Source organism: Dendrobates tinctorius, unplaced genomic scaffold (assembly GCF_039654945.1).
Source record: "Dendrobates tinctorius isolate UK_male_01 unplaced genomic scaffold, ASM3965494v1 ptg000103l, whole genome shotgun sequence".
Lineage (NCBI taxonomy): Eukaryota > Metazoa > Chordata > Amphibia > Anura > Dendrobatidae > Dendrobates > Dendrobates tinctorius.
In genome coordinates this window covers 34,937,661-34,953,219 of record NW_027361771.1, presented here as the reverse complement: position 1 = coordinate 34,953,219, position 15,559 = coordinate 34,937,661, and the positions used below count along the sequence as shown (strand labels likewise).

The 15,559-nt window shown below is 43.9% G+C and overlaps 1 protein-coding gene across 11 annotated transcripts in view; it reads right to left on the bottom strand.

The window, feature by feature from the left end:
- The window catches only part of LOC141100201 (oocyte zinc finger protein XlCOF8.4-like), a 149,070-nt gene that overhangs the window by 74,150 nt on the left and 59,361 nt on the right, over nt 1-15,559 (bottom strand). For all 11 annotated transcript variants that reach the window (XM_073588532.1, XM_073588534.1, XM_073588537.1 and 8 more), the window contains exon 2: nt 2,587-2,672. In XM_073588532.1, the coding sequence (XP_073444633.1) occupies nt 2,587-2,610 (24 nt within the window). In that variant the 5' untranslated portion in view covers nt 2,611-2,672. The remainder of the gene's footprint in view (nt 1-2,586; nt 2,673-15,559) is intronic.

The window sequence follows — 15,559 nt, the reverse complement described above, 5'->3', positions numbered from 1 at the left end:
GCTGAGCAGCAGCTACTATTAAAACATGTTATATAGTAGGGCTTCTTTTAACAGGGTCTCTTACCTGTAGCATCTAACCACCAAAATCTAATCTACTGCTTTTTATAAAGTTTATAAATCATACCGTTCCATTACTTAGCCCATTTAATAAGTATAGATGTACCTTGATCAACAGCTTGGGGTTTCCACACAGCATGATCATCACACAGCTCCATCCACACTCAGTATGATGTTCACACAACCAATCCACTCTACTCCAACACACGATGTCCCCACAAAGCCCCACACACAGTACTATGGCCCCTCATCCCCTCAAAAAAAAAATAAAAAATGGCCCATTACACAATGTGACGAATATGGGCGATATGATTTCATGTCCATCGACTGCATCATCTCCGGTCCAAGAATATAGACCTCCTTCAAAATATGAGGCTGAGACAGTACACCTGGCTGAACAAGTGGTCCAGTTTCAAAAGCTCCAAGTGGAAAAACCCACACCCCTAGCAGCTTAGCTAGGACCAAGGCCTTTCTGGCAGAATGAATCCCTGATGGGAGCCCAAGCTGCTTAACTGATTCAAACCCCCCCTCCCAAACGTATGGGAGCCATAATTTCATAAGGAGTTATGGAGTTATCATATGTCCTAGTCATATACCGGTTACATTTTCTAGATCTCGGGAATGGCAAGAACACCTGCTGGGGCCTCAGCCAGTTTTAGCACCCACGGGTGGGGCAATATGTAAAATGGCTAGTAGAAGCAAGGAAGCAAAGAACTGTTTGGTCTCGAAATCCAACGGTGGACCGGACAAATCAGATGGCACCAAAACCGCCTCCCTATGACTTTCTGTTGAGAAGTTAGGATCCATCGTAGGTTTTGGAGTTAAAGCTACCAGACCCAAAGAGGGGGAAACTAGGACCATCGTGGGGGCGGGGTTACTGACCAATAGGTTTATTGCTAGTGCAAGGCAGTGTCCCGCTGCAGGCTCTCCATGCATTTGCTGTGAATGTCACATAGCCGCGACACATGCAGCTGTGGCGCCGAACAGCTGATTATAGGGAGTGCTCCAGGTATCCGATGCAGCTATTCAGTAAGCACTATAGACATTCGGATACCCACTTATCCGAAGATATTCAAACCTACTCATCTCCATTCTTACCCTTTATGTCAATACTGAATGAACAACACTTGTTAAGTATTATAAAAAAAGGTTACATGCCTCTATAGAGAAAAATAGCCAGAGATTACTCCAAGACATCGAAACGTCCAGGGGACCCTACAGGACTGCTGCAAATACATCATGGCTCCATCACGAAGGGCACAGATCTATCATTCTACAGGAAACAACCTAGGGGACCTCGGTCCGGGTTGGAATAAAACAGATTTGCTCCACTGACCCCCGCTGAACTATGGAGATGTTCGGAGAAGCCAGGTTGAGACCCTCGGGTCAACTGGCTTTGTACCTCAACGGATTGTCGTCTTCCTAAGCTTGTTGTTACCTCCTCTATGTGTGCGTGCCACAGGTGGGATAGTCGACCCAGGGAGCTCTGAAGTAACAGCTACCATTATCCCGGCAAGTCAGCGGAAGGGTGATATTTTGTAATGTGCACCATCTTGGGTTATTTTGCTGGGACCGTTCTACGTGTTATCTGCCTGTTTCGTGGTTCAATAAAGTATTGCCACAACGTTTTACACTCACTCTGTGTTATCTGAATAGTGTTATGCCCATGTTAAAGGGAGAGAGGGCATTCGGCAGCACGATCACTGGCCAATGCGGTTTCGGCTAGCAGACCTGGATGAGCGCTGACCCCCAATGTCTCCACAGCCGTGTTCACATATACCATAAATATTGTTTATTTTCTGTAGCTATCCACACCAAATTACTCAATAACAATCTTCTCTGATTTTTGCTGCTTTTTTCTGCCTTTTCTGCCTTGATGCATTTTTGGTGCAGAGGCAAAGCTGCATTTTTAATATTTTTTACAGTACAGAAAAGTATTGATTCTGCACTTAATAAAGTTACTGCTGTTTTTTTAGATGCATTTTTTTAGGCTCCACATAGAAGCCTCCAGAGAAAAAATAGAACCAAATCCACACATGTCAGCACCATCTCTAGACACACAGTGGGAACAGATTTCATGAAATATTTGCTTGAACAGTTAAACACAGCAAGACTTCTGTGCAAAAAAAAAAAGCAACTGAAAAAATGCAGCATTTGTCCAAGAAAAGGGGATGTGATTTCTTGAAATCTGCACCCTCGGTGCATCCAAAGATGCTGCTGAACTCTGATTTTGTTGATATTTTTTCTTTATAGGCGTCTATGTGTAGCCTGAAAAAATGCAAAGAAAAATGAATGCTGTTGCATTTTTAACTGCAGAATCAAAACTCTTCTGTAGTATTAAAAAAGCAATTGGTCTGCGGGATGCACTGGAATAGTAAGAGAGCCACATGTGCCCTGCGCGTCACTCTTTGCCAGGGTCTGCATAAGATAACTGGCTAATCCCATCAAAGTTAGATTCAAATGACTTTCATTCAATCCATACTGGGGCCACAACACAGGTGGAATGGGAATGTCCCATTGTCCTCTCACCTCTCCGGTTAGCAGGTAGATCATCTTGAGGGTGAGGGTTAATATCTCCTCAGACAATGGTTATAAAGAAATGTACACCATATGACCTAATGAAAGGGGAGAAAGTAAGAAGAATGATAAAGATTATACGAGTAAAACAGTATTTGAAGGTAAATGACTAACAGGACAACAGCCTGGAATATAGGCGCCAGATATACACAGCAAACTAAAGTCTGCTTCCCCTGTGTTATACTCCTAGACATCATCCCCGGACTGTAATGTCAGAAGAGACACCAATCACTGATCCTTCTGATTAATGATAACTTTACATGGTATGGAACTGAACTCCACTCCTCCTGTATTATCACAACAGACAGGACACCACAGTCTACCCTCCTGTATAACAACAGACAGGACACCACAGTCTGCTCCTCCTGTATAACAACAGATAGGACACCACAGTCTGCTCCTCTTGTATAACAACAGACAGGACACCACAGTCTGCTCCTTCTGTATAACAACAGACAGGACACCACAGTCTGCTCCTCCTGTATAACAACAGACAGGACACCACAGTCTGCTCCTCCTGTATAACAACAGACAGGACACCACAGTCTGCTCCTCCTGTATAACAACAGACAGGACACCACAGTCTGCTCTTCCTGTATAACAACAGACAGGACACCACAGTCTGCTCCTCCTGTATAACAACAGACAGGACACCACAGTCTGCTCCTCCTGTATAATAACAGACAGGACACCACAGTCTGCTCCTCCTGTATAACAACAGACAGGACACCACAGTCTACTCCTCCTGTATAATAATAACAGACAGGACAACACAGTCGGCTACTCCTGTATAATAACAGACAGGACACCAGTCTACCCTCCTGTATAACAACAGACAGGACACCACAGTCTGCTCCTCCTGTATAATAATAATAACAGACAGGACACAACAGTCTGCTCCTTCTGTATAATAATAACAACAGACAGGACACCACAGTCTGCTCCTCCTGTATAATAACAACAGACACCACAGTCTGCTCCTCCTGTATAATAACAGACAGGACACCACAGTCTGCTCCTCCTGTATAACAACAGACAGGACACCACAGTCTGCTCCTCCTGTATAACAACAGACAGGACACCACACCACAGTCTGCTCTTCCTGTATAACAACAGACAGGACACCACAGTCTGCTCCTCCTGTATAACAACAGACAGGACACCACAGTCTGCTCCTCCTGTATAATAACAGACAGGACACCACAGTCTGCTCCTCCTGTATAACAACAGATAGGACACCACAGTCTGCTCCTCCTGTATAATAACAGACAGGACACCACAGTCTGCTCCTCCTGTATAATAATAACAACAGACAGGACACCACAGTCTGCTCCTCCTGTATAACAGACAGGACACCACAGTCTGCCCTCCTGTATAACAACAGACAGGACACCACAGTCTGCTCCTCCTGTATAACAACAGACAGGACACCACAGTCTGCTCCTCCTGTATAATAACAGACAGGACACCACAGTCTGCTCCTCCTGTATAATAATAACAGACAGGACACCACAGTCTACCCTCCTGTATAACAACAGACAGGACACCACAGTCTGCTCCTCCTGTATAACAGACAGGACACCACAGTCTGCTCCTCCTGTCTAACAGACAGGACACCACAGTCTGCTCCTCCTGTCTAACAGACAGGACACCACAGTCAGCTCCTCCTGTATAATAACAGACAGGACACCACAGTCTGCTCCTACTGTATAACAACAGACAGGACACCACAGTCTGCTCCTCCTGTATAACAGACAGGACACCACAGTCAGCTCCTCCTATATAATAACAGACAGGACACCACAGTCTGCTCCTACTGTATAATAACAGACAGGACACCACAGTCTGCTCCTACTGTATAATAACAGACAGGACACCAGTCTACCCTCCTGTAAACAACAGACAGGACACCACAGTCTACTCCTCTTGTATAATAACAGACAGGACACCACAGTCTGCTCCTCCTGTATAATAATAGACAGGACACCACAGTCTGCCCTCCTGTATAACAACAGACAGGACACCACAGTCTGCTCCTCCTGTCTAATAATAACAGACAGGACACCACAGTCTGCTCCTCCTGTTTAATAACAGACAGGACACCACAGTCTACTCCTCCTGTATAATAACAGACAGGACACCACAGTCTGCTCCTCCTGTATAACAATAACAGACAGGACACCACAGTCTGCTCCTCCTGTATAACAATAACAGACAGGACACCACAGTCTGCTCCTCTTGTCTAATAATAACAGATAGGACACCATAGTCTGCTCCTCCTGTATAGCAATAACAGACAGGACACCACAGTCTGCTCCTCCTGTCTAATAATAACAGATAGGACACCATAGTCTGCTCCTCCTGTATAATAATAAGACAAGACACCACAGTCTGTTCCCCCTGTATAATAATAACAGACAGGACACCACAGTCTGCTCCCCCTGTATAATAATAACAGACAGGACACCACAGTCTGCTCCTCCTGTATAATAAAATCAGACAGGACACCACAGTCTGCTCCTCCTGTATAACAATAACAGACAGGACACCACAGTCTGCTCCTCCAGTATAACAATAACAGACAGGACACCACAGTCTGCTCCTCCTGTCTAATAATAACAGACAGGACACTATAGTCTGCTCATGCTGTATAATAAGACAAGACACCACAGTCTGCTCCTCCTGTATAATAATAACAGACAGGACACCACAGTCTGCTCCTCCTGTATTATAATAATAATAATAACAGACAGGACACCACAGTCTGCTCCTTCTGTATAATAACAACAGACACCACAGTCTTCTCCTCCTGTATAATAACAGACAGGACACCACAGTCTGCTCCTCCTGTCTAATAAAAACAGACAGGACACCACATTCTGCTCCTCCTGTCTAATAATAACAGACAGGACACCATAGTCTGCTCCTCCTGTATAATAATAAGACAAGACACCACAGTCTGCTCCCCCTGTATAATAATAAGACAAGACACCACAGTCTGCCCTTCCTGTATAATAATAACAGACAGGACACCACAGTCTGCTCCTCCTGTATTATAATAATAATATTAATAATAATAATAATAATAACAACAACAACAGACAGGACACCACAGTCTGCTCCTCCTGTATAATAACAACAGACACCACAGTCTGCTCCTCCTGTATAATAAAAGACAGGACACCACAGTCTGCTCCTCCTGTATATTAATAACAACAGACAAGACACCACTGTCTGCTCCTCCTGTCTAATAATAACAACAGACAGGACACCACAGTCTGCTCCTCCTGTATAATAATAACAACAGACAGGACACCACAGTCTGCTCCTCCTGTATAATAATAACAGACACGACACCACAGTCTGCTCCTCCTGTATAATAACAACAGACAGGACACCACAGTCTGCTCCTCCTGTATAATAACAACAGACAGGACACCACAGTCTGCTCCCCCTGTATAATAATAACAGACAGGACACCACAGTCTGCTCCTCCTGTATAATAACAGACAGGACACCACAGTCTGCTCCTCCTGTATAATAATAACAACAACAACAGACAGGACACAACAGTCTGCTCCTCCTGTCTAATAATAATAACAGACAGGACACCACAGTCTGCTCCTCCTGTAAAATAACAACAGACAGGAAAGCACATTCTGCTCCTCCTGTATAATAATAACAGACAGGACACCACAGTTTGCTCCTCCTGTATAATAATAACAGACAGGACACCACAGTCTGATCCCCCTGTATAACAATAACAGACAGGACACCACAGTCTGCTCCTCCTGTATAATAATAACAGACAGGACACCACAGTCTGCTCCTCCTGTATAATAATAAGACAAGACACCACAGTCTGCTCCTCCTGTATAATAATAACAGACAGGACACCACAGTCTGCTCCTCCTGTATAATAATAACAGACAGGACACCACAGTCTGCTCCTCCTGCATAATAACAGACAAGACACCACGGTCTGCTCCTCCTGTATAACAATAACAGACAGGACACCACAGTCTGCTCCTCCTGTATAATAACAACAGACAGGACACCACAGTCTGCTCCTCCTGTATAATAACAACAGACAGGACACCACAGTCTGCTCCCCCTGTATAATAATAATACCAGACAGGATACCACAGTCTGCTCCTCCTGTATAATAACAGACAGGACACCACAGTCTGCTCCTCCTGTATAATAACAGACAGGACACCAGTCTGCTCCTCCTGTATAATAACAACAGACAGGACACCACAGTCTGCTCCCCCTGTATAATAACAGACAGGACACCACAGTCTGCTCCTCCTATATAATAACAACAGACAGGACACCACAGTCTGTTCCTCCTGTATAATAACAACAGACAGGACACCACAGTCTGCTCCTCCTGTATAATAACAGACAGGACACCACAGTCTGATCCTCCTGTATAATAAAAACAACAGACAGGAAACCACAGACTGCTCCTACTGTATAATAATAATAAGACAAGACACCACAGTCTGCTCCTCCTGTATAATAATAACAGACAGGACACCACAGTCTGCTCCTCCTGTATAATAATAAAAATAATAATAACAGACAGGACACCACAGTCTGCTCCTCCTGTATAATAAAAACAGACAGGACACCACAGTCTGCTCCTCCTGTATTATCATGACAGGACACCACAGTCTACTCCTCCTGTATAATAACAGACAGGACACCACAGTCTGCTCCTCCTGTATAATAATAACAGATAGGACACCACAGTCTGCTCCTCCTGTCTAATAATAACAGACAGGACACCACAGTCTACTCCTCTTGTATAATAACAGACAGGACACCACAGTTTGATCCTCCTGTATAATAATAATAGACAGGACACCACAGTCTGCTCCTCCTGTCTAATAATAACAGACAGGACACCACAGTCTACTCCTCCTGTATAATAACAACAGACAGGACACCACAGTCTGCTCCTCCTGTATAATAACAGACAGGACACCACAGTCTGCTCCTCCTGTATTATCAAAACAGACAGGACACCACAGTCTACTCCTCCTGTATAATAACAGACAGGACACCACAGTCTACTCCTCCTGTATAATAACAGACAGGACACCACAGTCTGCTCCTCCTGTATAATAACAACAGACAGGACACCACAGTCTGCTCCTCCTGTATAATAACAACAGACAGGACACCAGTCTACTCCTCCTGTATAATACTAATAACAGACAGGACACCACAGTCTACTCCTCCTGTATAATAATAATAACAACAGACAGGACACCACAGTCTGCTCCTCCTGTATAATAATAATAACAACAGACAGGACACCACAGTCTGCTCCTCCTGTATAATAACAACAGACAGGACACCACAGTCTGCTCCTCCTGTATAATAACAGACAGGACACCACAGTCTGCTCCTCCTGTATAATAACAGACAGGACACCAGTCTGCTCCTCCTGTATAATAACAGACAGGACACCACAGTCTGCTCCCCCTGTATAATAACAGACAGGACACCACAGTCTGCTCCTCCTATATAATAACAACAGACAGGACACCACAGTATGTTCCTCCTGTATAATAACAACAGACAGGACACCACAGTCTTCTCCTCCTGTATAATAACAGACAGGACACCACAGTCTGCTCCTCCTGTATAATAATAACAACAGACAGGAAACCACAGACTGCTCCTCCTGTATAATAATAATAAGACAAGACACCACAGTCTGCTCCTCCTGTATAATAAGAACAGACAGGACACCACAGTCTGCTCCTCCTGTATAATAATAAAAATAATAATAACAGACAGGACACCACAGTCTGCTCCTCCTGTATAATAATAACAGACAGGACACCACAGTCTGCTCCTCCTGTATAATAATAACAGACAGGACACCACAGTCTGCTCCTCCTGTATTATCATGACAGGACACCACAGTCTACTCCTCCTGTATAATAACAGACAGGACACCACAGTCTGCTCCTCCTGTATAATAATAACAGATAGGACACCACAGTCTGCTCCTCCTGTCTAATAATAACAGACAGGACACCACAGTCTACTCCTCTTGTATAATAACAGACAGGACACCACAGTCTGCTCCTCCTGTATAATAATAATAATAGACAGGACACCACAGTCTGCTCCTCCTGTCTAATAATAACAGACAGGACACCACAGTCTACTCCTCCTGTATAATACTAATAACAGACAGTACACCACAGTCTACTCCTCCTGTATAATACTAATAACAGACAGGACACCACAGTCTACTCCTCTTGTATAATAACAGACAGGACACCACAGTTTGATCCTCCTGTATAATAATAATAGACAGGACACCACAGTCTGCTCCTCCTGTCTAATAATAACAGACAGGACACCACAGTCTACTCCTCCTGTATAATAACAACAGACAGGACACCACAGTCTGCTCCTCCTGTATAATAACAGACAGGACACCACAGTCTGCTCCTCCTGTATTATCAAAACAGACAGGACACCACAGTCTACTCCTCCTGTATAATAACAGACAGGACACCACAGTCTACTCCTCCTGTATAATAACAGACAGGACACCACAGTCTGCTCCTCCTGTATAACAACAACAGACAGGACACCACAGTCTGCTCCTCCTGTATAATAACAACAGACAGGACACCAGTCTACTCCTCCTGTATAATACTAATAACAGACAGGACACCACAGTCTACTCCTCCTGTATAATAATAATAACAGACAGGACACCACAGTCTGCTCCTCCTGTATAATAATAATAACAGACAGGACACCACAGTCTGCTCCTCCTGTATAATAACAACAGACAGGACACCACAGTATGCTCCTCCTGTATAATAACAGACAGGACACCACAGTCTGCTCCTCCTGTATAATAACAGACAGGACACCAGTCTGCTCCTCCTGTATAATAACAGACAGGACACCACAGTCTGCTTCCCCTGTATAATAACAGACAGGACACCACAGTCTGCTCCTCCTATATAATAACAACAGACAGGACACCACAGTATGTTCCTCCTGTATAATAACAACAGACAGGACACCACAGTCTGCTCCTCCTGTATAATAACAGACAGGACACCACAGTCTGCTCCTCCTGTATAATAATAACAACAGACAGGAAACCACAGACTGCTCCTCCTGTATAATAATAATAAGACAAGACACCACAGTCTGCTCCTCCTGTATAATAAGAACAGACAGGACACCACAGTCTGCTCCTCCTGTATAATAATAAAAATAATAATAACAGACAGGACACCACAGTCTGCTCCTCCTGTATAATAATAACAGACAGGACACCACAGTCTGCTCCTCCTGTATAATAATAACAGACAGGACACCACAGTCTGCTCCTCCTGTATTATCATGACAGGACACCACAGTCTACTCCTCCTGTATAATAACAGACAGGACACCACAGTCTGCTCCTCCTGTATAATAATAACAGATAGGACACCACAGTCTGCTCCTCCTGTCTAATAATAACAGACAGGACACCACAGTCTACTCCTCTTGTATAATAACAGACAGGACACCACAGTCTGCTCCTCCTGTATAATAATAATAATAGACAGGACACCACAGTCTGCTCCTCCTGTCTAATAATAACAGACAGGACACCACAGTCTACTCCTCCTGTATAATACTAATAACAGACAGTACACCACAGTCTACTACTCCTGTATAACAACAACAGACAGGACACCACAGTCTGCTCCTCCTGTATAATAACAGACAGGACACCACAGTCTGCTCCTCCTGTATAATAATAACAGACAGGACACCACAGTCTGCTCCTCCTGTATAATAACAGACAGGACACCACAGTCTGCTCCTCCTGTATAATAATAACAGACAGGACACCACAGTCTGCTCCTCCTGTATTATCACAACAGACAGGACACCACAGTCTACTCCTCCTGTATAATAACAGATAGAACACCAGTCTACTCCTCCTGTATAATAACAGACAGGACACCACAGTCTGCTCCTCCTGTATAATAACAACAGACAGGACACCACAGTCTGCTCCTCCTGTATAATAACAACAGACAGGACACCAGTCTACTCCTCCTGTATAATACTAATAACAGACAGGACACCACAGTCTACTCCTCCTGAATAATAATAATAACAGACAGGACACCACAGTCTGCTCCTACTGTATAATAATAACAGACAGGACACCACAGTCTGCTCCTTCTGTATAATAATAACAGACAGGACACCACAGTCTGCTCCTCCTGTATAATAATAATAATAATAATAATAATAATAATAATAATAATAACAACAGACAGGACACCACAGTCTGCTCCTCCTGTATAATAATAATACCAGACAGGACACCACAGTCTGCTCCTCCTGTATAATAACAGACAGGACACCACAGTCTGCTCCTCCTGTATAATAACAGACAGTACACCAGTCTGCTCCTCCTGTATAATAACAACAGACAGGACACCACAGTCTGCTCCCCCTGTATAATAACAGACAGGACACCACAGTCTGCTCCTCCTATATAATAACAACAGACAGGACACCACAGTCTGCTCCTCCTATATAATAACAACAGACAGGACACCACAGTCTGCTCCTCCTGTATAATAACAGACAGGACACCACAGTCTGCTCCTCCTGTATAATAACAACAGACAGGAAACCACAGACTGCTCCTCCTGTATAATAATAATAAGACAAGACACCACAGTCTGCTCCTCCTGTATAATAATAACAGACAGGACACCACAGTCTGCTCCTCCTGTATAATAACAGACAGGACACCACAGTCTGCTCCTCCTGTATAATAACAGACAGGACACCACAGTCTGCTCCTCCTGTATAATAACAACAGACAGGAAACCACAGACTGCTCCTCCTGTATAATAATAATAAGACAAGACACCACAGTCTGTTCCTCCTGTATAATAATACCAGACAGGACACCACAGTCTGCTCCTCCTGTATAATAACAGACAGGACACCACAGTCTGCTCCTCCTGTATAATAACAGACAGTACACCAGTCTGCTCCTCCTGTATAATAACAACAGACAGGACACCACAGTCTGCTCCCCCTGTATAATAACAGACAGGACACCACAGTCTACTCCTCCTATATAATAACAACAGACAGGACACCACAGTCTGCTCCTCCTATATAATAACAACAGACAGGACACCACAGTCTGCTCCTCCTGTATAAAAACAGACAGGACACCACAGTCTGCTCCTCCTGTATAATAACAACAGACAGGAAACCACAGACTGCTCCTCCTGTATAATAATAATAAGACAAGACACCACAGTCTGCTCCTCCTGTATAATAATAACAGACAGGACACCACAGTCTGCTCCTCCTGTATAATAATAAAAATAATAATAACAGACAGGACACCACAGTCTGCTCCTCCTGTATAATAATAACAGACAGGACACCACAGTCTGCTCCTCCTGTATAATAATAACAGACAGGACACCACAGTCTGCTCCTCCTGTATTATCATGACAGGACACCACAGTCTACTCCTCCTGTATAATAACAGACAGGACACCACAGTCTGCTCCTCCTGTATAATAATAACAGATAGGACACCACAGTCTGCTCCTCCTGTCTAATAATAACAGACAGGACACTACAGTCTACTCCTCTTGTATAATAACAGACAGGACACCACAGTCTGATCCTCCTGTATAATAATAATAGACAGGACACCACAGTCTGCTCCTCCTGTCTAATAATAACAGACAGGACACCACAGTCTACTCCTCCTGTATAATATTAATAACAGACAGTACACCACAGTCTACTACTCCTGTATAATAACAACAGACAGGACACCACAGTCTGCTCCTCCTGTATAATAACAGACAGGACACCACAGTCTGCTCCTACTGTATAATAATAACAGACAGGACACCACAGTCTCCTCCTCCTGTATAATAATAATAACAGACAGGACACCACAGTCTGCTCCTCCTGTATTATCACAACAGACAGGACACCACAGTCTACTCCTCCTGTATAATAACAGACAGGACACCACAGTCTACTCCTCCTGTATAATAACAAACAGGACACCACAGTCTGCTCCTCCTGTATAATAATAACAGACAGGACACCACAGTCTGCTCCTCCTGTATAATAACAACAGACAGGACACCACAGTCTGCTCCTCCTGTATAATAACAGACAGGACACCACAGTCTGCTCCTCCTGTATAATAATAGACAGGACACCAGTCTGCTCCTCCTGTATAATAACAACAGACAGGACACCACAGTCTGCTCCCCCTGTATAATAACAGACAGGACACCACAGTCTGCTCCTCCTATATAATAACAACAGACAGGACACCACAGTCTGCTCCTCCTGTATAATAACAGACAGGACACCACAGTCTGCTCCTCCTGTATAATAATAACAACAGACAGGAAACCACAGACTGCTCCTCCTGTATAATAATAATAATAAGACAAGACACCACAGTCTGCTCCTCCTGTATAATAATAACAGACAGGACACCACAGTCTGCTCCTCCTGTATAAAAATAAAAATAATAATAACAGACAGGACACCACAGTCTGCTCCACCTGTATAATAATAACAGACAGGACACCACAGTCTGCTCCTCCTGTATAATAATAACAGACAGGACACCACAGTCTGCTCCTCCTGTATTATCATGACAGGACACCACAGTCTACTCCTCCTGTATAATAATAACAGATAGGACACCACAGTCTGCTCCTCCTGTCTAATAATAACAGACACGACACCACAGTCTACTCCTCTTGTATAATAACAGACAGGACACCACAGTCTGCTCCTCCTGTATAATAATAATAGACAGGACACCACAGTCTGCTCCTCCTGTCTAATAATAACAGACAGGACACCACAGTCTACTCCTCCTGTATAATACTAATAACAGACAGTACACCACAGTCTACTACTCCTGTATAATAACAACAGACAGGACACCACAGTCTGCTCCTCCTGTATAATAACAGACAGGACACCACAGTCTGCTCCTCCTGTATAATAATAACAGACAGGACACCACAGTCTGCTCCTCCTGTATTATCACAACAGACAGGACACCAGAGTCTACTCCTCCTGTATAATAACAGACAGGACACCACAGTCTACTCCTCCTGTATAATAACAGACAGGACATCACAGTCTGCTCCTCCTGTATAATAACAACAGACAGGACACCACAGTCTGCTCCTCCTGTATAATAACAACAGAAAGGACACCAGTCTACTCCTCCTGTATAATACTAATAACAGACAGGACACCACAGTCTACTCCTCCTGAATAATAATAATAACAGACAGGACACCACAGTCTGCTCCTCCTGTATAATAATAACAGACAGGACACCACAGTCTGCTCCTCCTGTATAATAACAGACAGAACACCACAGTCAACTCCTCCTGTATAACAACAGACAGGACACCACAGTCTGCTCCTCCTGTATAACAAAAACAGACAGGACACCACAGTCTACTCCTCCTGTATAATAACAACAGACAGGACACCACAGTCTACTCCTCCTGTATAAAAACAGACAGGACACCACAGTCTGCTCCTCCTATTTAATAACAGACAGGACACCACAGATTGCTCCTCCTGTATAATAATAACAGACAGGACACCACAGTCTGCTCCTCCTGTATGATAATAACAGACAGGACACCACAGTCTGCTCCTCCTGAATAATAATAACAACAGAAAGGACACCACAGTCTGCTCCTCCTGTATAACAACAACAGACAGGACACCACAGTCTGCTCCTCCTGTATAATCTCAAAAGACAGGACACCACAGTCTGCTCCAACTGTATAATAAATACAGACAGGACACCACAGTCTGCTCCTCCTGTATAATAACAGACAGGACACCACAGTCTGGTCCAAATGTATTATCACAACAGACAGGACACCACAGTCTGCTCCTCCTGTATAATAATAACAGACAGGACACCTCAGTCTGCTCCTCCTGTATAATAATAACAGACAGGACACCACAGTCTGCTCCTCCTGTATAATAATAACAGACAGGACACCACAGTCTGCTCCTCCTGTATTATCACAACAGACAGGACACCACAGTCTACTCCTCCTGTATAATAACAACAGACAGGACACCACAGTCTGCTCCTCGAATAATAACAACAGACAGGAAACCACAGACTGCTCCTCCTGTATAATAATAATAATAATAATAATAAGACAAGACACCACAGTCTGCTCCTCCTGTATAATAATAACAGACAGGACACCACAGTCTGCTCCTCCTGTATAACAATAACAGACAGGACACTAAAGTCTGCTCCTCCCGTATAATAATAACAGAAAGGACACCACAGTCTGCTCCTCCTGTATAATAATACCAGACAGGACACTAGAGTCTGCTCCTCCTGTATAATAATAATGACAGGACACCACAGTCTGCTCCTCCTGTATAATAATAACAACAGACAGGACACCCCAGTCTGCTCCTCCTGTATAATAATAACAGACAGAACACCACAGTCTGCTCCTCCTGTATAATAATAACAGACAGGACACCCCAGTCTACTCCTCCTGTATAATAACAACAGACAGGACACCCCAGTCTGCTCCTCCTGTATAATATTAATAACAACAACAGACAGGACACCACAGTCTGCTCCTCCTGTATAATAATAACAGACAGGACACCACAGTCTGCTCCTCCTGTATAATAACAACAGACAGGACACCACAGTCTGCTCCTCCTGTATAACAGACAGGACACCACAGTCTGCTCCTCCTGTATAATAACAGACAGGACACCACAGTCTGCTCCAACTGTATAATAACAACAGGCAGGACACCACAGTCTGCTCCTCCTGTATAATAATAAC